This window comes from Petromyzon marinus, chromosome 53 (genome assembly GCF_048934315.1).
Source record: "Petromyzon marinus isolate PM22_M1 ecotype Great Lakes invasive population chromosome 53, UKy_Petmar_22M1.pri1.0, whole genome shotgun sequence".
In the NCBI taxonomy this organism is placed as follows: domain Eukaryota; kingdom Metazoa; phylum Chordata; class Hyperoartia; order Petromyzontiformes; family Petromyzontidae; genus Petromyzon; species Petromyzon marinus.
The window spans coordinates 684,910-710,115 of record NC_133719.1 but is presented as its reverse complement, the minus strand read 5'-3'; the positions used below and the strand labels follow the sequence as shown (position 1 = coordinate 710,115).

The 25,206-nt window shown below is 50.3% G+C and overlaps 1 protein-coding gene across 3 annotated transcripts in view; it reads left to right on the top strand.

The window, feature by feature from the left end:
- The first annotated feature begins 5,393 nt into the window (after positions 1 to 5,393).
- LOC116953854 (phospholipase B1, membrane-associated-like) overlaps positions 5,394 to 25,206 on the top strand; it is a 40,255-nt gene continuing 20,442 nt past the window's right edge. Inside the window, exons 1-4 of one of the 3 annotated variants that reach the window (XM_076051891.1) lie at positions 5,394 to 6,354; positions 12,883 to 12,953; positions 13,324 to 13,417; positions 24,409 to 24,467. In XM_076051891.1, coding sequence (XP_075908006.1) covers positions 6,291 to 6,354; positions 12,883 to 12,953; positions 13,324 to 13,417; positions 24,409 to 24,467 — 288 coding nt within the window. In that variant the 5' untranslated portion in view covers positions 5,394 to 6,290. Of the gene's footprint in view, positions 6,355 to 12,882; positions 12,954 to 13,317; positions 13,418 to 24,408; positions 24,468 to 25,206 lie in introns of all 3 variants that reach the window. The other 2 variants (XM_032974121.2, XM_076051890.1) reach the window with 2 other exon arrangements.

Here is a 25,206-nt window from a genome sequence, read left to right as displayed (position 1 = left end):
CCTCCACCACCCGACACGGCAAATCAGCAAAAAAAGTGTCACGTTGACAAAAGACAAATAATTCACTACTTCAGCCCACCGGTGTGTTGAAGAGTTAATCCACATTTACAGTTTGAGTACGACGTTTCGCTGGTAAAAACATCCAGCATCATCGGGCAATTCGCCAGAATGGTAAAGCCCTCGCTTGCTCCCGGTTTTATATATATGAGTCTAACATCAACACTCCTCACCTGAGTCCAATACCAACACTCTTCACCTGAGTCCAACATCAACACTCTTCACCTGAGTCCAACATCAACACTCTTCACCTGAGTCCAACATCAACACTCTTCACCTGAGTCTAACATCAACACTCTTCACCTGAGTCCAACATCAACACTCTTCACCTGAGTCCAACATCAACACTCTTCACCTGAGTCCAACATCAACACTCTTCACCTGAGTCTAACATCAACACTCTTCACCTGAGTCCAACATCAACACTCTTCACCTGAGTCCAACATCAACACTCTTCACCTGAGTCCTACATCAACACTCTTCACCTGAGTCCTACATCAACACTCTTCACCTGAGTCCAACATCAACACTCTTCACCTGAGTCCAACATCAACACTCTTCACCTGAGTCCAACATCAACACTCTTCACCTGAGTCCAACATCAACACTCTTCACCTGAGTCCAACATCAACACTCTTCACCTGAGTCCAACATCAACACTCTTCACCTGAGTCTAACATCAACACTCTTCACCTGAGTCCAACATCAACACTCTTCACCTGAGGCCAACATCAACACTCTTCACCTGAGTCCAACATCAACACTCTTCACCTGAGTCCAACATCAACACTCTTCACCTGAGTCTAACATCAACACTCTTCACCTGAGTCCAACATCAACACTCTTCATAATAAAGGTTTTTGGGTTAGATCGCGTTTATTTATAAATGTGTCGTAACCCTCCACCACCCGACACGGCAAATCAGCAAAAAAAGTGTCACGTTGACAAAAGACAAATAATTCACTACTTCAGCCCACCGGTGTGTTGAAGAGTTAATCCACATTTACAGTTTGAGTACGACGTTTCGCTGGTAAAAACATCCAGCATCATCGGGCAATTCGCCAGAATGGTAAAGCCCTCGCTGGCTCCCGGTTTTATATATATGAGTCTAACATCAACACTCCTCACCTGAGTCCAACACCAACACTCTTCACCTGAGTCCAACATCAACACTCTTCACCTGAGTCCAACATCAACACTCTTCACCTGAGTCCAACATCAACACTCTTCACCTGAGTCTAACATCAACACTCTTCACCTGAGTCCAACATCAACACTCTTCACCTGAGTCCAACATCAACACTCTTCACCTGAGTCCAACATCAACACTCTTCACCTGAGTCTAACATCAACACTCTTCACCTGAGTCCAACATCAACACTCTTCACCTGAGTCCAACATCAACACTCTTCACCTGAGTCCTACATCAACACTCTTCACCTGAGTCCTACATCAACACTCTTCACCTGAGTCCAACATCAACACTCTTCACCTGAGTCCAACATCAACATTCTTCACCTGAGTCCAACATCAACACTCTTCACCTGAGTCCAACATCAACACTCTTCACCTGAGTCCAACATCAACACTCTTCACCTGAGTCCAACATCAACACTCTTCACCTGAGTCTAACATCAACACTCTTCACCTGAGTCCAACATCAACACTCTTCACCTGAGGCCAACATCAACACTCTTCACCTGAGTCCAACATCAACACTCTTCACCTGAGTCCAACATCAACACTCTTCACCTGAGTCCAACATCAACACTCTTCACCTGAGTCCAACATCAACACTCTTCACCTGAGTCCTACATCAATACTCCTCACCTGAGTCTAACATCAACACTCTTCACCTGAGTCCTACATCAACACTCTTCACCTGAGTCCAACATCAACACTCTTCACCTGAGTCCAACATCAACACTCTTCACCTGAGTCCAACATCAACACTCTTCACCTGAGTCCAACATCAACACTCTTCACCTGAGTCTAACATCAACACTCTTCACCTGAGTCCAACATCAACACTCTTCACCTGAGTCCAACATCAACACTCTTCACCTGAGTCTAACATCAACACTCTTCACCTGAGTCCAACATCAACACTCTTCACCTGAGTCCAACATCAACACTCTTCACCTGAGTCCAACATCAACACTCTTCACCTGAGTCCAACATCAACACTCTTCACCTGAGTCCAACATCAACACTCTTCACCTGAGTCCAACATCAACACTCTTCACCTGAGTCCAACATCAATACTCTTCACCTGAGTCCAACATCAACACTCTTCACCTGAGTCCAACATCAACACTCTTCACCTGAGTCCAACATCAACACTCTTCACCTGAGTCTAACATCAACACTCTTCACCTGAGTCCAACATCAACACTCTTCATAATAAAGGTTTTTGGGTTAGATCGCGTTTATTTATAAATGTGTCGAAACCCTCCACCACCCGACACGGCAAATCAGCAAAAAAAGTGTCACGTTGACAAAAGACAAATAATTCACTACTTCAGCCCACCGGTGTGTTGAAGAGTTAATCCACATTTACAGTTTGAGTACGACGTTTCGCTGGTAAAAACATCCAGCATCATCGGGCAATTCGCCAGAATGGTAAAGCCCTCGCTTGCTCCCGGTTTTATATATATGAGTCTAACATCAACACTCCTCACCTGAGTCCAACACCAACACTCTTCACCTGAGTCCAACATCAACACTCTTCCCCTGAGGCCAACATCAACACTCTTCACCTGAATCCAACATCAACACTCTTCACCTGAGTCCAACACCAACACTCTTCACCTGAGTCCAACATCAACACTCTTCACCTGAGTCCAACATCAACACTCTTCACCTGAGTCCAACATCAACACTCTTCACCTGAGTCCAACATCAATACTCTTCACCTGAGTCCAACATCAACACTCTTTACCTGAGTCCAACATCAACACTCTTCACCTGAGTCCAACATCAACACTCTTCACCTGAGTCCAACATCAACACTCTTCACCTGAGTCTAACATCAACACTCTTCACCTGAGTCCAACATCAACACTCTTCATAATAAAGGTTTTTGGGTTAGATCGCGTTTATTTATAAATGTGTCGTAACCCTCCACCACCCGACACGGCAAATCAGCAAAAAAAGTGTCACGTTGACAAAAGACAAATAATTCACTACTTCAGCCCACCGGTGTGTTGAAGAGTTAATCCACATTTACAGTTTGAGTACGACGTTTCGCTGGTAAAAACATCCAGCATCATCGGGCAATTCGCCAGAATGGTAAAGCCCTCGCTTGCTCCCGGTTTTATATATATGAGTCTAACATCAACACTCCTCACCTGAGTCCAACACCAACACTCTTCACCTGAGTCCAACATCAACACTCTTCACCTGAGTCCAACATCAACACTCTTCACCTGAGTCCAACATCAACACTCTTCACCTGAGTCTAACATCAACACTCTTCACCTGAGTCCAACATCAACACTCTTCACCTGAGTCCAACATCAACACTCTTCACCTGAGTCCTACATCAACACTCTTCACCTGAGTCCTACATCAACACTCTTCACCTGAGTCCAACATCAACACTCTTCACCTGAGTCCAACATCAACACTCTTCACCTGAGTCCAACATCAACACTCTTCACCTGAGTCCAACATCAACACTCTTCACCTGAGTCCAACATCAACACTCTTCACCTGAGTCCAACATCAACACTCTTCACCTGAGTCTAACATCAACACTCTTCACCTGAGTCCAACATCAACACTCTTCACCTGAGTCCAACATCAACACTCTTCACCTGAGTCTAACATCAACACTCTTCACCTGAGTCCAACATCAACACTCTTCACCTGAGGCCAACATCAACACTCTTCACCTGAGTCCAACATCAACACTCTTCACCTGAGTCCAACATCAACACTCTTCACCTGAGTCCAACATCAACACTCTTCACCTGAGTCCAACATCAACACTCTTCACCTGAGTCTAACATCAACACTCTTCACCTGAGTCCAACATCAACACTCTTCACCTGAGTCCAACATCAACACTCTTCACCTGAGTCCTACATCAACACTCTTCACCTGAGTCCTACATCAACACTCTTCACCTGAGTCCAACATCAACACTCTTCACCTGAGTCCAACATCAACACTCTTCACCTGAGTCCAACATCAACACTCTTCACCTGAGTCCAACATCAACACTCTTCACCTGAGTCCAACATCAACACTCTTCACCTGAGTCCAACATCAACACTCTTCACCTGAGTCTAACATCAACACTCTTCACCTGAGTCCAACATCAACACTCTTCACCTGAGGCCAACATCAACACTCTTCACCTGAGTCCAACATCAACACTCTTCACCTGAGTCCAACATCAACACTCTTCACCTGAGTCCAACATCAACACTCTTCACCTGAGTCCAACATCAACACTCTTCACCTGAGTCCTACATCAACACTCCTCACCTGAGTCTAACATCAACACTCTTCACCTGAGTCCTACATCAACACTCTTCACCTGAGTCCAACATCAACACTCTTCACCTGAGTCCAACATCAACACTCTTCACCTGAGTCCAACATCAACACTCTTCACCTGAGTCCAACATCAACACTCTTCACCTGAGTCCAACATCAACACTCTTCACCTGAGTCTAACATCAACACTCTTCACCTGAGTCCAACATCAACACTCTTCACCTGAGTCCAACATCAACACTCTTCACCTGAGTCTAACATCAACACTCTTCACCTGAGTCCAACATCAACACTCTTCACCTGAGTCCAACATCAACACTCTTCACCTGAGTCCAACATCAACACTCTTCACCTGAGTCCAACATCAACACTCTTCACCTGAGTCCAACATCAACACTCTTCACCTGAGTCCAACATCAACACTCTTCACCTGAGTCCAACATCAACACTCTTCACCTGAGTCCAACATCAACACTCTTCACATCGGCGCCAACGGCGGTGCTCGGGACTCTCCTAGGGGGTCGCTGGGGGGCCCCCCTGGGGGGGGTCGCTGGGGGGCTCCCCTGGGGGGTCGCTGGGGGGCTCTCCTGGGGGGCTCTCCTGGGGGGTCGCTGGGGGGCTCCTCTGGGGGGTCGCTGGGGGGCTCCCCTGGGGGGCTCCCCTGGGGGGTCGCTGGGGGGCTCCCCTGGGGGACTCCCCTGGGGGGCTCCCCTGGGGGTCTCTGGGGGCTCTCTGGGGCCGCTAGGGTCGCCCCCGGGGTGGTCGCGATGGCGGCGTGAACTTTGCGCCTCGTCGCGTGAATCCGCGCGCGAGATCGCAGATAACAGCCCTGGGGGGGGGGGGGGGCACCACCCTGGGGCTGCTACTTAAGACGCCCAAACACACACAGGCTCACACTCTCACTCTCTCACTCTCACCGTCAGTCTCTCCCACTCACCCTCACACTCTCTCACTCACTCTCACTCTCAGTCTCTCACTCTCTCACTCACACTCTCACTCTCTCCCACTCACCCTCACACTCTCTCACTCACTCTCACTCTCAGTCTCTCACTCTCTCACTCACACTCTCACTCTCTCACCCTCACTCTCACACACTCTCACCCTCACACTCTCACACTCACACTCTCACACTCTCACTCTCACACTCTCTCACCCTCACTCTCTCACACTTTCCCTCACACACTCACACTCTCACTCTCTCACACTCTCACCCTCACTCACACTCACCCTCACACTCACCCTCACTCTCACCCTCACTCTCACTCTCTCACTCACTCTCTCACACTCTCTCACCCTCAGTCTCTCACTCTCTCATACTCTCACTCTCTCACACTCACCCTCAGCCTCTCACACTCTCACACTCACCCTCACACTCTCTCACTCTCTCACACTCACCCTCACACTCTCTCACTCTCTCACTCTCTCACACTCACCCTCATACTCTCACACTCTCTCACTCTCACACTCTCACTCTCTCACACTCTCACACTCTCCCTCACACTCTCACACTTTGCTGCTGTTTGTGATCGTTGTGGTGGTAGCTGTGGTTGTGGTGGTAATTGTTGTGGGAGCTGTGGTGGTAGCTTTCGTTGTGGTGGTAGCTGTGGTTGTGGTGGTAGCTGTGGTTGTGGTGGTAGCTGTGGTTGTGGTGGTAGCTGTGGTTGTGGTGGTAGCTGTGGTTGTGGTGGTAGCTGTATGCGAGACTCCGATCGACGTACCGGGAGGAGATGGAGCGGAGTCTCGGCTGGCGCCTCGTGGCGATCACCGCCTGCTGCTGCCTCCTGCCACCAGGTGCGGTCCACTCACCACCAACACTCACCACCAACACTCACCACCAACACTCACCACCAACACTCACCACCAACACTCATCACCAACACTCACCACCAACACTCACCACCAACACTCACCACCATCACTCACCACCAACACTCACCACCAACACTCACCACCAACACTCACCACCAACACTCACCACCATCACTCACCACCAACACTCACCACCAACACTCACCACCAACACTCACCACCATCACTCACCACCAACACTCACCACCAACACTCACCACCAACACTCACCACCATCACTCACCACCAACACTCACCACCAACACTCACCACCATCACTCACCACCAACACTCACCACCAACACTCACCACCAACACTCACCACCAACACTCACCACCATCACTCACCACCAACACTCATCACCAACACTCATCACCAACACTCACCACCAACACTCACCACCAACACTCACCACCAACACTCACCACCAACACTCACCACCAACACTCATCACCAACACTCACCACCAACACTCACCACCAACACTCATCACCAACACTCATCACCAACACTCACCACCAACACTCACCACCATCACTCACCACCAACACTCACCACCAACACTCATCACCAACACTCACCACCATCACTCACCACCAACACTCACCACCAACACTCACCACCATCACTCACCACCAACACTCACCACCATCACTCACCACCATCACTCATCACCAACACTCACCACCAACACTCACCACCAACACTCAATACCAACACTCACCACCAACACTCATCACCATCACTCATCACCAACACTCACCACCAACACTCACCACCATCACTCACCACCAACACTCACCACCAACACTCACCACCAACACTCACCACCATCACTCACCACCAACACTCACCACCAACACTCACCACCAACACTCACCACCAACACTCACCACCAACACTCACCACCAACACTCACCACCAACACTCACCACCATCACTCACCACCATCACTCACCACCAACACTCACCACCAACACTCACCACCAACACTCATCACCATCACTCATCACCAACACTCACCACCATCACTCACCACCATCACTCACCACCAACACTCACCACCAACACTCACCACCAACACTCACCACCATCACTCACCACCAACACTCACCACCAACACTCACCACCATCACTCATCACCAACACTCACCACCAACACTCACCACCATCACTCATCACCATCACTCACCACCAACACTCACCACCAACACTCACCACCAACACTCGTCACCAACACTCGTCACCAACACTCACCACCAACACTCACCACCAACACTCACCACCATCACTCACCACTGACACTCACCACCATCACTCATCACCAACACTCATCACCAACACTCACCACCATCACTCACCACCAACACTCACCACCAACACTCACCACCAACACTCACCACCAACACTCACCACCAACACTCACCACTGACACTCACCACCATCACTCATCACCAACACTCATCACCAACACTCATCACCAACACTCACCACCATCACTCACCACCATCACTCACCACCAACACTCACCACCAACACTCATCACCATCACTCACCACCATCACTCACCACCATCACTCACCACCAACACTCACCACCATCACTCACCACCATCACTCACCACCATCACTCACCACCAACACTCACCACCATCACTCACCAACACTCACCACCAACACTCACCACCAACACTCACCACCAACACTCACCACCATCACTCACCACCATCACTCACCACCAACACTCACCACCAACACTCATCACCATCACTCACCACCAACACTCACCACCATCACTCACCACCAACACTCACCACCAACACTCACCACCAACACTCATCACCAACACTCACCACCAACACTCACCACCAACACTCACCACCAACACTCACCACCAACACTCACCACCAACACTCACCACCATCACTCACCACCATCACTCACCACCAACACTCACCACCAACACTCACCACCATCACTCACCACCAACACTCACCACCATCACTCACCACCAACACTCACCACCAACACTCACCACCAACACTCACCACCAACACTCACCACCAACACTCACCACCATCACTCACCACCAACACTCACCAACAACACTCACCACCATCACCCATCACCATCACTCATCACCAACACTCACCACCAACACTCACCACCAACACTCACCACCAACACTCACCACCATCACTCATCACTCATCACCAACACTCACCACCAACACTCACCACCATCACTCACCACCAACACTCACCACCATCACTCATCACCATCACTCATCACCAACACTCACCACCATCACTCACCACCATCACTCACCACCATCACTCACCACCAACACTCACCACCAACACTCACCACCAACACTCACCACCAACACTCACCACCAACACTCACCACAAACACTCACCACCAACACTAACCACCAACACTCACCACCAACACTCATCACCAACACTCACCACCAACACTAACCACCAACACTCACCACCAACACTCATCACCAACACTCATCACCAACACTCACCACCATCACTCACCACCAACACTCACCACCATCACTCATCACCAACATTCATCACCAACACTCACCACCAACACTCATCACCAACACTCATCACCAACACTCACCACCAACACTCACCACCAACACTCACCACCAACACTCACCACCATCACTCACCACCAACACTCATCACCAACACTCATCACCAACACTCACCACCAACACTCACCACCATCACTCACCACCAACACTCACCACTGACACTCACCACCAACACTCACCACCAACACTCACCACCATCACTCACCACCAACACTCACCACCAACACTCATCACCAACACTCACCACCAACACTCACCACCATCACTCACCACCAACACTCACCACTGACACTCACCACCAACACTCACCACCAACACTCACCACCATCACTCACCACCAACACTCACCACCAACACTCATCACCAACACTCACCACCAACACTCACCACCATCACTCACCACCAACACTAACCACCAACACTCACCACCATCACTCACCACCAACACTCACCACCACCACTCACCACCATCACTCATCACCAACACTCACCACCATCACTCACCACCAACATTCACCACCAACACTCATCACCATCACTCACCACCATCACTCACCACCAACACTCACCACCAACACTCACCACCAACACTCACCACCAACACTCACCACCAACACTCATCACCAACACTCACCACCAACACTCACCACCAACACTCACCACCATCACTCACCACCAACACTCACCAACAACACTCACCACCATCACCCATCACCATCACTCATCACCAACACTCACCACCAACACTCACCACCAACACTCACCACCAACACTCACCACCATCACTCATCACTCATCACCAACACTCACCACCAACACTCACCACCATCACTCACCACCAACACTCACCACCATCACTCATCACCATCACTCATCACCAACACTCACCACCATCACTCACCACCATCACTCACCACCATCACTCACCACCAACACTCACCACCAACACTCACCACCAACACTCACCACCAACACTCACCACAAACACTCACCACCAACACTAACCACCAACACTCACCACCAACACTCATCACCAACACTCACCACCAACACTAACCACCAACACTCACCACCAACACTCACCACCATCACTCACCACCAACACTCACCACCATCACTCATCACCAACATTCATCACCAACACTCACCACCAACACTCATCACCAACACTCATCACCAACACTCACCACCAACACTCACCACCAACACTCACCACCAACACTCACCACCATCACTCACCACCAACACTCATCACCAACACTCATCACCAACACTCACCACCAACACTCACCACCATCACTCACCACTGACACTCACCACCAACACTCACCACCAACACTCACCACCATCACTCACCACCAACACTCACCACCAACACTCATCACCAACACTCACCACCAACACTCACCACCATCACTCACCACCAACACTCACCACTGACACTCACCACCAACACTCATCACCATCACTCATCACCAACACTCACCACCATCACTCACCACCAACACTAACCACCAACACTCACCACCATCACTCACCACCAACACTCACCACCACCACTCACCACCATCACTCATCACCAACACTCACCACCATCACTCACCACCAACATTCACCACCAACACTCATCACCATCACTCACCACCATCACTCACCACCAACACTCACCACCAACACTCACCACCAACACTCACCACCAACACTCACCACCAACACTCACCACCAACACTCATCACCATCACTCACCACCATCACTCACCACCAACACTCACCACCAACACTCACCACCAACACTCACCACCAACACTCAACACCATCATTCACCACCAACACTCACCACCAACACTCACCACTAACACTCATCACCATCACTCATCACCAACACTCACCACCAACACTCACCACCAACACTCATCACCAACACTCACCACCAACACTCATCACCATCACTCACCACCAACACTCACCACCAACACTCACCACTAACACTCATCACCATCACTCACCACCAACACTCACCACCAACACTCACCACCAACACTCACCACCAACACTCACCACCAACACTCATCACCAACACTCACCACCAACACTCATCACCATCACTCATCACCAACACTCACCACCAACACTCACCACCATCACTCATCACCAACACTCACCACCAACACTCACCACCATCACTCACCGCCAACACTCACCCCTAACACTCACCTCTAACGAATAGCCCTAACGCTCACCCCTAGCACTCACTTCTAGCACTCACACCTAACGAATACCCTATACAATCACCCGATCTCCCAGTCATAGACCGGACACTAACCCTCGCACTCACCCCTAACCAATACCCTATACAATCACCCTCGCACTCACCCCTAACCAATACCCTATACAATCACCCTCGCACTCACCCCTAACCAATACCCTATACAATGACCCTCGCACTCACCCACAGCCTAGATTCCAGACAGGGTCCAAGAGCACGCCGCCCGGCGTCTGAACAGATCCCAACTCTCTCCTCACTCACCATAAACACAGCCCGGAGTCGTGAGACCTGACCCATAGCTGCATCAATAATTCATAGCTCTGACTCCAACCCATAACCCTGACCCCAACCCATAACCCTGACCCCAACCCATAACCCTGACTCCAACCCATAGCCCTGACCCCAACCCATAACCCTGACTCCAACCCATAGCCCTGACCCCAGCCCAAAGCCCTGAGCCAAACCCAAATCCCTGACCCGAACCCAATGTCCTGACCCCAACCCATAGCCCTAACCCCAACCCATAGCCCTGACCCCAGCCCATAGCCCTGACCCCAATCCATAGTCCTGACCCCAACCCATAGCCCTGACCCCAGCCCATAGCCCTGACCCCAATCCATAGTCCTGACCCCAACCCAAAACCCTGACCCCAATTCAAAGCCCTGACCCTAAGTGAGTGAGAGCTGTGAGAGTCGCTGCTGGGAAACTTCTCACCTCGGGCTCGACTGCCGGGTGGTGGCGGTGGTGGCGCAGTGGAGACACTCGCGCCTGGGTTCAATACCCGACTAGAGCGCAGTTTGTATGTCCTCCCCCTGCTCTGCAGTGTAAGTGAGCGTGTGTGCCGTGCCCGCCTTCAAAGGTGCTGCTCGCTAAGAGAATTTGCCCCCACCAGTCTGTTCAGGCTATATGGGGGATCTTTGTCTTTGTGAGTGTGTGAGTGGAGTTTGTATTCTCTCTCCCTGTTCTGCGTGGGTTTCCTCCAGGCTTAAAACACGCGCACAGTGAAAACGGTAGAGATAAACAACTCTGGAGCATTCAGCCCCCCAATTAGCCCCCCAGGAATGCTGAACGTACCCCCACAGCGAGTGATGGTTATAACACTCAGAAAGTACTTGTCATGTAGATGTTTAGAGACACACACAGACACAAACGGGTACCACAAGACGAAGACCACCTGGGTAGCCTTCAACAAACTGTTGGGGCAGCTGCTGTTAGTGAGCACCTATGAAAGCCAGCACAGCACACGAGTTGATGGGTGGCCAGCACCACGCCCGGCCGCCTTTGTCTCCCCAGTGCCGATGATTACAAACCACACCGATTACTTATTTCAAGTCGAGTCGATCGATGAGAGGCCAAGAACCGGTTCAGATTATCCATATCCACTGCGCCACCACTCCCCACAAACATAAACATGCGGACACACACCCCTGTCACCTCACCGTGACCCCACTGTGACCCTTGTCACCCTACCGTGACCCCACTGTGACCCTTATCACCTCACCGTAACCCTACTGTGACCCTTGTCACCCTACCGTGACCCCACTGTGACCCCTGTCACCCTACCGTGACCCCACTGTGACCCCCGCAGGTGTCGGTGCGGAGTCACGCTCCTACCAGGAGGCGTTTAGTGAAATCCTGAGACTCTCACAGCTGGGGCTGGTGAGATCCCCACCACTCCTCACCACTCCTCACCACTCCTCACCATATTTACCACTTCGTAGGGCTCCTCGCCACTTACTTTACCCCTAACTAACTTTGTCCGCCTCACCACTGCCTCCTGGGCCACTCCTTGGGACTCCTGTGACCCTGCATGACCCCTCAATGTGACCCACTGTGTCCCCATCACCCTTGTGTGTGACCCACTGTGACCCCGTGACCCGTGTGTGTGACCCTGTGTGACCCCTGTGTGACCCATTGTGACCCCATAACCATTTTGTGTGACACCCTGACCCTTGTGTCTGACCCTCCATGACCCCTATGTGTGACCCACTATGATCTCGTGAACCTTGTTTGTGACCCCGAGACCCAGGAGGAGGCCCTGGTTCCTGACCCCAGAGCTGAGTCGCCCAAGAACGTGTTCCCGTGTCAAGCGCTGGCGCCCTCCGCTTCCCCTCCCACATCAGGTGCCCCCATGGGACCGAAGAGACATTTAGGGGTTGGAGATGTTGAGCATAGAGACCCATAGACTCACACTGAGACCCAAAGACCCACACATAGATCCATAGACTCAAAAAGAGACCCATAGACTCACACAGAGACCCATAGACTCACACAGAGACCCATAGTCTCATACAGAGCCCAATAAACTCACACAGAGACTCATAGACTTACACAGAGACTCGTAGACTCATAGAGAGACCCACAGACTCACACAGAGACCCGTAGACTCACACAGAGACTCACACAGAAGCCCATAGACTCACACAACAAGAACATCCGCCATTTGCCACTAAGTGGCGGTGACGTGTTGTATATGTTGGGTATGAAAATTTAATGAAAATAATAAAAATTGAATGGAATTTGGAAAAATGCGTAATTGTCCGAAATTATGCTACTTTACGTAATTATGTGCATAAATTATGATAATTGGAGATAATCGTATTAATGTATGCGATTATGCTAATGTTGGTAGTTATGGATAATTCGGCTTAGCTTCATTGCCCAGGGTCGTATCATCAATCGGGATCATACAATTAATTGTATGAAGTTATGCAGGTGTGCTGTAAGTATGCTAGATTAAGCTCGGCTTCGTTGTCTAGGTTTGTATTATCAATCAGTATAATACAATTATTCTTGCTTTAACATTTACTGATTATGTATTAGTGTGTTTATGTCAGGTCTCCAAATTCAAATCTTACCGCAGGATACAGTTCTTATTATTAAGATTATTACCCATGAACTCAGGAAAGAAACACTCAAGCACTTCTGTGTTAAGCAATTTTAATTCTAAACAAAACCTTAACATATTCTTAGCTCTTTCGGTAAAATCACGTTGAAGGGAAACAATAAAATAATAAAATATATATATAAAACAATAAAAATTCTCACGACGTTTCGACCATAACACAAGCGGTCGTCATCAGGTGTGAAAAAACCAACGGCAAGAAACATGGTGATAGCGAGAGTCTTTAAGAAACAAGAAGATATTCTTAGTTTTTTCGGTAAAGTCACGTTGTGTTATGGTCGAAACGTCGTGATAATTTTTATTGTTTTATATATTTTTTTTATTTAATTGTTTCCCTTCAACGTGACTTTGCCGAAAGAGCTAAGAATATGAATTATTGCAGTCACGAAAGCTTTAAATCTAAAACCTTAACACTTTAATATGCGAATTCTTATGCTTGAAATTGTCCCCGGTACCATCGGATAAATTTCCCTCAGTGAGCAGTACATTTAACCATCAATTATTGCGTTGTTTCACTTTGGCAACCGCATATATGGTTAATTCCACCGCGTAACACGAGCTTAGTTTGTGATAGGGAGAGTCTTTAAAACAGGCATGCAATGATATTCATACAAAAGGCAATAAAAGCAAATTATTATACCCCAAAGGCAAAAGTATACGTCAATAGATTCATCGGCAACATTATATAATTAACTAAATGTCTTGGAATAAGGGTGTGCGACGGGGTGCGTGCCCTCCTACGGGAGATTCTTATCTTTGGCTAAGCTTTATTTAATTCGTGGACAAGATTATATGATAAAGAAACAGGTTTAACACAATATTCTCTCTGTGAGCGTGTAGATTCGTGACGAAGGTTTCAAAAGTTTAGTTTGTATCGATGAATTTATTGGTAATTTATGCAATTAGAAGTAAAATCACATAAACCAAAATAAGAAAAAAAATAATGTACTTAAAAAAGATGTATTCTTATCACTCGATGAGCCGCGATGCCTACACGGCCAGCTGATGGTTCATGCACTTTTATTATTATTATTGTGTGGGTGCGTTGGATTGTCTCTTTGGAAAATTCTTTTGTGAGCAGACGCCGGGAGCGTCGTGGGTTTGTGAATGTGGGGGAGGGTACACGAACGACGGCTGGTTCCCTCTCTCGCTCGGCGTATCTGACGTTAGCTGACGGTTCTCTCCGCCGCTGGATGATGAGCTGCGTCGGCACGATTCCCGTCCTGGAGATGCTCGGTCGCTCGTGCGCTGGCAAGCCGCCGGCACCCGTGCTCGGCGGCGCTGGCGGCGCGACTGCGCGCCCTCTCCGGCTCCGGCTCTCTGGCGATGAACGATGCTTTTGTTCGTCGATGGCAGGCTTGGTCGACGTTTGGCGCTTTCCGCCCTCTCTCGCGGATGATGCTGGAATTCTCGTCAGCTTAACTCTAACTGCAGTGGCTCTTGTGAGTCGATGCCCAGAGCAGAATAATTTTCGAGCGATACTTCTTCTGATGGCGCTGAATTCGCACGGCATAGCATGTTGCTACTCAGCGAGCCTCGCCATCCTGGATGAGTTGCGGAGTCTTCTTCTGTGGCAAGCTTCTTCTGTGTCGGTGGTGATCTCCTGCGTTGGTGGCCTGTTATCTTCGGTAGCTGATCATCTTCGGTAGCTGATGGTCGCAATCTTCTGCCGATGGTAGCTGCGATGCCGATGTATGGCCCGTGTCTCTCTTTTTATGCTCAATTTCTTCCTCTGGCTCGCCTTCTCACAAAGGATCAGGACTTCCTTTGATTTCGCTCTGTGCTGTGGGGGGGGGGGATTGTATGTGTGTCCGTGTGTGTGTATATAACCGGCAAAACAACCCCCTACCTCCTCGCGGTGCCGGACGGGCAACTCTGTCGTGGACAGTGCTGTGGGGGGAGATCCAATTTTTGATTGGCTCCTCACCTCATGGCATATATGTCCACCACAGGGGCTAAACGGGGGCTCTGGACGGGTGCGAAGGGCTGGTAACCCCTCCACCTTCAATTAATTACCACGAAACCACGAATTAAACTGAAATATGTAACTAATAAGCTTGTGCCGGAGGCCCCGGGGGCCAGGCGTCTATGACGTCTCCTGGCCAAACCCCAATTGGCGGAGCCAGGAGATTGAATACCTACCCTCGGGGCTACTCCAGAAACAATGAAAAGCCACTACGGGTGGCCACGTGGAATGTTCGAACGCTCACTGCAGAGGAGAGGCTGCCACTCCTCTGTCGGGAGCTGGACCCGTACCGCCTGGATCTATGCGGCATTCAGGAGGTCCAGTGGACCGGCTCTGGCTCCTGCCACCATGAGGGGTGGACAGTCCTCTACTCGGGGCAGCAGACTGCCAAACAACAGGGTGTGGGTCTTCTTTTGAACAAAAGAATGAAGGGGGCGTGGGAGCGTGGCGGTGAGGTGTGGGAAGCTGTAAGCCCCAGGCTACTTTGGGATCGCCTTCCCATCAACCGGAGGCGAGGAATGGTGGTCGTGGTTACTTATGCCCCCACCGAAGATGAACATCCGTGCAGGGATGCAGGCAAAGCCGATGAGTCACATGCCTTCTATGACCTCCTGTCACAGGTGCTGGCTAAAGTGGCCCCTCGGGATAGAGTCATCATGTTGGGTGACTTCAATGCCCGAGTTGGTCATGATACTGGCACCTGGTCTGGAGTGATTGGAGGGCATGGGCCAGATCAGCTCAATAACAACGGTAGGAGGCTGCTAGATTTTTGTGCAGCCCATGGGCTTGTAATTACCAACACGCTGTTCCGGCATCGGCGCATCCACACAACATCATGGATGCATGCCGGGTCCAAGCAAGAACATCTGCTGGACTACATAGTGACGGACCAGCGAATGCGAGCCCATGTCCTTGACACCAGGACCTACCGTGGAGCTGATCTGCCCTCTGACCATCGACTAGTCATCTGTAAGATGCGCCTGCCATTCTTCCACTCCGGTGGTGGGTGTACACCCAGGACCCCATTCCAACATAAAGTGGCCTGGTCTCAGTTATCTGATGAAAGTTGCAAGCGAGAATTTCATCATCGCTTGCGGCTGCGATTGGCATCGTCCCCGACTTCTCCTGATGTCGAGGGTAAATGGGCGAGGTTTAGGACTGTGACTCATGCAGCTGCAATGGCTGCTTTGGGTACGCGGTCCAGACCTCCCCAGAGACCCTGGCTGACAGAGGAGGTGTTCAGGATGGTTGAGAAAAAGCGACAGGCCCACTGTCATCGGCTACAGAATCTTACGTCAGAGAATGAGGAGGCTTACCGCAGCCTTCGCTCGGAGGTTCGGAGAGCCGTGAGGCGCTGCAAGGATGGGTGGTGGTCGCGGGTTGCTGAGGAGATGGAGTCTGCCTCAGTGGCCCGTGATCACAAATCTCTATTTAACTCCATCAAAAAAGTAACCTGCAGCGCCACACCTATTACCATCATTAGGGGAAAAAACGGTGATCCAATCTCCGACCCCCAGGAACAGGTTCACAGATTTGCTGAGCATTTCTGTAGGTCCTGGGGGAGGGAAAATCCCTCAGCCAGGAAAACATCGTGGCACAAAGTGAGGATGACCCTGCTGAGGCTGCGGTGCCTCAAATATTGGAAGAAGTCACCCCCTGTGAGTGGCTGGCTGAGGTGCCATCTGCTGAGGAAGTATTGAAGGCGATCCGGAGTCTGAGACCAGGAAAGGCAGCGGGCAGAGATGATCTCCCAAGCGAAATGCTGGCGTTTGTGCACAGACTGCCCTATATGACATCATAACAACAGTCTGGACCACTGGACGGGTTCCGCAGGATTGGAAGGATGCCCTGGTGGTCCCCCTTTTTAAGAAGGGGGACCGCACAGACTGTAACAACTACAGGGGCATCTCACTCCTCAGTGTGCCAGGAAAGGTCCTGGCAAGGATTATTCAGCATCGCCTTGCCAGGCACGCTGAGGAGAGGCTTGCGGAGCCCCAATGCGGTTTCAGGAAAGGGCGGTCCTGCACAGATGCCATATTTTCTGTCCGTCTGCTACAGCAGAGGTGTAGGGAATTCCAACAAGACCTACATCTCTGCTTTATTGACCTGGTCAAGGCCTATGATACCATCAGTAGGCCTGGGCTCTGGGTCGTTCTTCGTGCTTTTGGAGTACCTGACCCTCTGCTCACGATCATTAAGGACCTTCATGATGGTGAGCGGGCCCGGGAAAAACTACGTGGCCGGGAGTCAGAGCCATTCCCTGTACACCTTGGGGTGCGACAGGGATGTCCTCTGGCTCCCACATTATTCAACATCTATTTTGACCACGTAGTTCGTGAAGCCTTCAATAGCTGTACCGGGGGAATCTCCATATGGTACAGATATAATGGGGGGCTAATCGATGCCCGGGTGCGGTCAAGGGATGGCTCCCTATTGCTCAACCACGTTATGTATGCTGATGATGTGGTAATAGCTGCTCAGTCAGAGGAGGAGTTGAAGACGCTGCTGCTGAGACTGGAGCGTGCCACTAAGAGGTGGGGCCTTACCATCAGCCCCACCAAAACTAAGCACCTGCCTGGGTATTTTGTACCATTGGACACTCCACCCCCACAACTCCCAATCGGTGATGGGGCAGTTGTGGAGAGAGTGGAGAGTTTCCCATACCTGGGCAGTGTGCTTATGACTGGCTCCAGTTTAACAGCAGAGGTCTCACTCCGAATCAGTCGAGCGGCTATATCTTTTCATCGGTTGCGTAACGTTGTGTGGAAGCTACCTGGTCTGTCGCTCCGCACTAAGCTTCAGGTCTTCTCGGCCACGGTCATTCCCTCCCATTCTCTTCGCTTGCGAAACGTGGACCCCCCTAATGGAACATCTTTGCCGGTTAGAAACATTTAGGCTGGCCTGCCTCCGATCCATCCTGGGTTTAACCAGACTGGATTGTGTGAGGAGCTCACAAATCCTTGAAAGATCTGGGCAGGGTCCCATCGGTGAGCTCCTCCGGCAGGCAAGGCTGCGATGGCTGGGTCATGTAGCCCGCATGCCCAGCCACCGCATGCCGAAACAGCTTTTGTTTGGCCGGATTGAGGGGGCTAAGCGGGCGCGGCACGGGCTAGAGAAGAGATGGAGTGATGTGGTACAGGAGGACGTGGAGCTGAGTGGACTTGCCGATGACTGGTACTAGCGGTGTCAAGATCGGCCTCTGTGGAGGAGGCTCGTGAAGGATGCTACTGGGCAGTTGGAGGCAGTCGCCCTTCAACAACAATGGAGGGCGGAGGAGCGACGCTCGAGCGGAGCGCCGGGTGGCTAAAGCACAGCAGGTTGGCACAGTAGGGGGCACAGGTGGTGCATCAGCCAGTCATCTCAGTCAGTCGACCCGTGGCACCTGGGTCTGCCCAGTGACCTCCTGCCAGCGGGCGTTCGACACTTCACGTGGCCTCACGGTGCACATAGCCTGGCACAAGCGTCGTGGTGACGTCACCGCCACTTAGTGGCGAATGGCGGTTGTTGTTTGTTGTTGTGTCATATTTATTGAGGTAATATGAGTTTCATCAAGGCATGGTTCCCTGTCGCCTTCCTCAAGCCATCCCGCCATCAAAAGGAAACCGATGCTCCAGATTTCTCCCGAGTTTATCCTTCTTTCTCACCCTCTGCACTAATTAATCTGGAAGGAGGGGGGTGCCCCCTGTCCGGTCGAGTCCTCTCCCCCCTGCTCTTCCCTCCCGGTGTGACATTCTTTTGCCTCGCACAAAGGGTGTGTTGAGGCTTTTGAAGTTAACCATTATTTTACCTCATAGTTTGATACCGTACCACTTGTAGTTATGATTCTGTACATGACTCAAGGTATGTTGTAATAGTGTTTCCATCGTGGTGTTCGATTTTTATTTTAAGAGGAGATGCCCTCTGCCTGAGTATGCAAATTCTATCACGTGCTGCTGGAAGACAAAGGCGGCCAGGAGGCTCTCTTTCTCTCTGGGATACATTTATCTTGGTCACGTGATCGACCCACCTTGCCTTATCTCTTCTGGCTGGCCCCCCGGTTTAATACTGCATAATTATTATTTGGTTTACGTTTCCCAAGATCTGTGATTTAACATTATCATCACCACGTATTTCTTAGGGTTTATTAATTTCGTCCCCCCGTCTGTGTCCTGGGTTTGTGCTGTTTGTTCTCGAGTTATTGTTATTATCTGATATCCCGATGTTAGAGAATTATTTTTGGCTTAGGAATAACCCTGACTGCCAGAATTCCTCTTGATGCTTCGGTCAGGTCGTGTAGAAAATTATTCAAGGTAAAAATAACATTAGTGTTGAATTAATGAATGAGGAGTAATGATCCACTGATGTAGATTGAAGCCTGGTGTTTAATTGGAGTGATTGTGAGCATCGATAATGTTAGCTTCATCTTTGGTCGCTAAATTTTGGAATTTTTGCCATTTGTTAGAAGAAGCATGAAAAATTTAATCCAAACTAAACGCCTGTTTGTCATCCTTCGTCCGGGGGGGGGGGGGGCGTGTGTGTTTTTTTTTTTTACTTTATGACTGACCCTTTCCGTTGGTGGGAGGGGAGGGTGTCATTATCTTTGCGAGAGTGACAAGACAGCTACTCTAAAAGGGGGGGGGGGGTGGGGGGGGTCCGTTTGTTTGTGCTCCCAGCGACCCCGCGAGTGATTATATGAAAAAAAATATTGGCAAAATCATTATTAAAATCAAAAAATGGAAAAAGGCCTATATATACAACAGACGTCACCACGGCACTTGTGCCTGGCTATGTGCATATTGAGGTCACGTGAAGTGTCGAACGCCCGCTGGCAGGAGGTCACGGGGCAGACCCAGATGCCGCGGGTCGATTGACTGAGATGACTAGCCAATGCACCACCTCTACCCCCTACTGTTCCAACTTGCTATGCTTTAGCCACCCAGCGCTTCGCTCATTGTTGTGAGCATCGCTCCACTGTCCTCCGTTGTTGCTGCAGGGCGGCTGCCTCCAACTTTCCAATAGCAGCGTCCTTCACGAGGCTCCTCCACAGAGGCCGATATTGACACCACTGGTACCAGTCATCAGCAAGTCCACTCAGCTCCACGTCCTCCTGTACCACATCACTCCATCGCTTATCTAGCCCGTGCCGCACTCATTAGCCCCCTCTATCTGGCCGAACAAAAGCTGTTTAGGCATCCGGTGGCTGGCTATGCGGGCTACATGACCTAGCCAACGCAGCCTTGCCTGCCGGAGGAGCTCACCGATGGGACTTTGCCCAGATCTTTCAAGGATTTGTGAGCTCCTCACACAATCCAGCCTGGTTAAATCCAGGATGGACCATAGGCAGGCCAGCCTAAATGTTTCTAACCGCCGAAGATGTTCCATTACGTTTCACAAGCGTAGAGAAGGGAGGGCATGACTATAGCCGAGAAGACCTGAAGCTTCCTGTGGAATGACAGACCAGGTAGCTTCTACACAGCGTTACGCAACTGATGAAAAGATAATGCCGCTTGACTGATTGAGAGTGAGACCTCTGCTGTCAAACCAGAGCCGGTCATGAGCACACTACCCAGGTATGGGACTCTCCACTCTCTCCACAACTGCCCTATCACCAATAGGGAGTTGTGGGGATGGAGTGTCTGATGGTGCAAAATACCCAGGCAGGTGCTTAGTTTTGGTGGGGCTGATGGTAAGGCCCCATCTCTTAATGGCACGCTCCAGGTTCAGCAGCTCCGACTCCTCGTCTGAGTGAACAGCAATTACCAGATCATCGACATATATAACATTATTGACCAATAAGGAGCCATCCCTTGACCACACCCAGGCATTGATCAGCCTCCCATGGCATGGTACAGCCATCGAAGGCTTCGCGAACTACATGGTCGAAATAGATGTTAAATAATCTGGGAGCCAGAGGACATCCCTGTCGCACTCCAAGCTGATAAGGGAATAGCTCCAACTCCCGGCCACATAGTTTTACCTGGGCCCACTCACCATCATGAAGGTACTTAATGATCATGAGCATAGAGTCAGGGACTCCGAAAGCACGAATAACAACCCAGAACCCAGGCCTACTGATAGCATCTTTTCAGGACCACCCTTTCCTGAAACCACATTGGGTCTCTGCAGGCCTCTCCTCAGCGTGCCTGGCAAGGTGATATTGAATAATCCTTGCCAGGACCTTTTACGGCACACCGAGGAGTGAGATGCCCATATAGTTATTACATTCTGTGTGGTCCCCCTTTTAAAGAGGGGGACCACCAAAGCATCCTTCCAATCCTGCTGAACCCATCTAGTGATCCAGACTGTTATTATGATGTCATGTAGGGCAGTCTGTGCACAAACGCCACCCTCCCTCAGCATTCCGCACGCCCGTTTACCCTCGACATCAGGAGTGGGGGACAACACCCACCCCAGCTTCAAGCGATAATGAAATTCGTGCTTGCAACTTTCATCAGCTAGCTGAGACCAGGCCACTATGGGATTGAAGGTGTTAACCCACCACCGGAGTAGAAAAATGGCAGGTGCATCTTACAGATAACAAGTCAATGGTCAGTGGGCAGATCAGCTCCACGGTAGGTCCTGGTGTCAAGGACACGGGCCTGCATCACTATATAGTCCAGCAGATGTTCTTGCTTAGACCTGGCATGCATCCATGATGTTGTATGGATGCGCCAACGCCGGAACAGTGTATTGGTAATCACAAGCCCATGGGTTGTACAAAAGTCTAGCAAGCCTCCTACCGTTGTTATTGAGCTGATCTGGCCCATGCCTTCCAATCACTCCAGACCAGTTGCCAGCATCATGACCAACTCGAGCATTAAAGTCACCCAACAGGATGACTCTATCCCGAGGGGCCACTTTAGCTAGCACCTGTGACAGGAAGTCATAGAAGGCATATGAATCATCGGCCTTATCTGCATCCCTCCACTGATGTTCATCTTTGGTGGGGTCATAAGTAACCATGTTGTTTGGCAGTCTCCTGCCCCGAGAAGAGGACTGGCCACCCCTCATGGTGGCAGGAGCCAGAGCTGGTCCACCGGACCTCCTGAATACCACAGAGATCCAGGCGGTACTGGTCCACCTCCCGACAGAGAAGTGACAACTTCTCCTCCACAGTGAGCGTTCGAACATTCCACGTGGCCACCTGCAGTGGAGTTTTCCTGTTTATGGAGGAACCCCGAGGGAAGGGATTCAGTCTTCTGTCTTTGCCAAATGGGGTTTGGTCAGGAGACGTCATTGATGCCTGTCCCCCCGGGGCCTCCGTCACAACCTTCGTTTGATATTTTTTCTGCGATATCGTGGTAATTTAGGTGAAGGTGCAGGGGTTACCAGCCCCTCGCACCCGTCCAGAGCCCCCATTTGGCCGCTATGGTGGCTACAAACGCCATGAGGGGAATGGCCAATCGATATTGGCCCTCCCTCCATGGCACTGCTCACCACAGCGTTAACGTCCAGCACCAACGAGGTAGGAGCTTGTTTTGCTGGACCCATAGACTCACACAGAGACCCATAGACTCAAACAGAGACCCGTAGACTCATACAGAGACTCACACAGAGGTCCATAGACTCACACAGAGACCCATAGACTCACACAGAGACCCATAGACTCACACACAATAGTTGCTCGCTAACACCACTTGCTCCAACAGTCTGCGTGGGTTACATGGGGGATTTTTGCCTCGGACTGCGTTCGTGAACACAAGCCAGATCTGAAACACGGTAGGACCAATACCTCTGCCGTTGCCGATTCATTGTTTTAATGCTGTGGGCTCACACGAAATATATTTTTCCAAGACAGAGGTACTCTGCAAACCTACCGGCTACCTTCAGAGATTTGTTCATGAAGCCATCCAGATATATAAACACAGACACAACTTCAACCGAGAGGATGGGTACAAACTGAACAATCATTGGAAGGACGTTATTAACCAGGTAAAGTCTTAACTGTTTATGTCAGCTGTTCATGCTAATCTCTCACATTAACATTACCACTTCCATGCCCTTGTCCAGGAGGCCGCTCTCCTATCTTACAGTGACATGCTAATTTCTCACATTAACATCACTTGCCCCGGCCACTTCTTTATGACCCTTGGGCTAACACCCATTTCAAACCTTTTAAAACAGTCTGCCTCAGCAGCAGACCATGCCTTCCCACCTGATGACGGACGCTTGTGTTGCGCCCGAAACGTCGTGATTCATTTTATTTTATATCTACGTGACGTTACCGAAAGAACCAAAGAGTATGATCTTTGCCTTTGTTACAGTTCACAGCCTCAGGCCGTCCGACATTAAAGTCGTCGCAGCTCTGGGCGACTCTATCACGGTAACGAATCACATCCACACACATCATCACATCATCATATCATCACATCATTATCACATCCAAATACATCATCACATCATCGGCACATCATCATCACATCATCACATCTACACACATCAGCACATCATCATATCATCATCACATCATTATCACATCCACACACATCAGCACATCATCACATCCACATATCATCACATCATCATATCATCACATCCACACACATTATCACATCATAATCACATCATCCCATCCACACACATCATCACATCCATACACAGCATCATAATATCCACACACATCATCATCACATCATCATCACATCCACACACATAATTACATCCACACACATCATCACATCCACACACATCATCACATCATCATCACATCCACACACATCATCACATCACACATCATCATCACATCCACACACATCACCACATCAACAACCGCCATTCACCATGAAGTGGTGGTGACGTCACCACGGTGCTTCTGCCAGGCTAGGTGCACTTTGAGGCCACATGAATTGTCGAGTGCTCGCTGACAGGCGGTAAGACAGACTCAGGTGCCATGGTTTGGCTGACTGAGTTGACTGGCAGATGCACCAGCTGTGCTCGTTGTTGTGAGCGTCTCTCCTCTGCCCTCCGTTGTTGTTGGAGGGCGACTGCCTCCAACTGCCCAGTAGCGTCCTTCACGAGCCTCCTCAATAGAGGCCGATCTTGACATCGCTGGTACCAGTCTT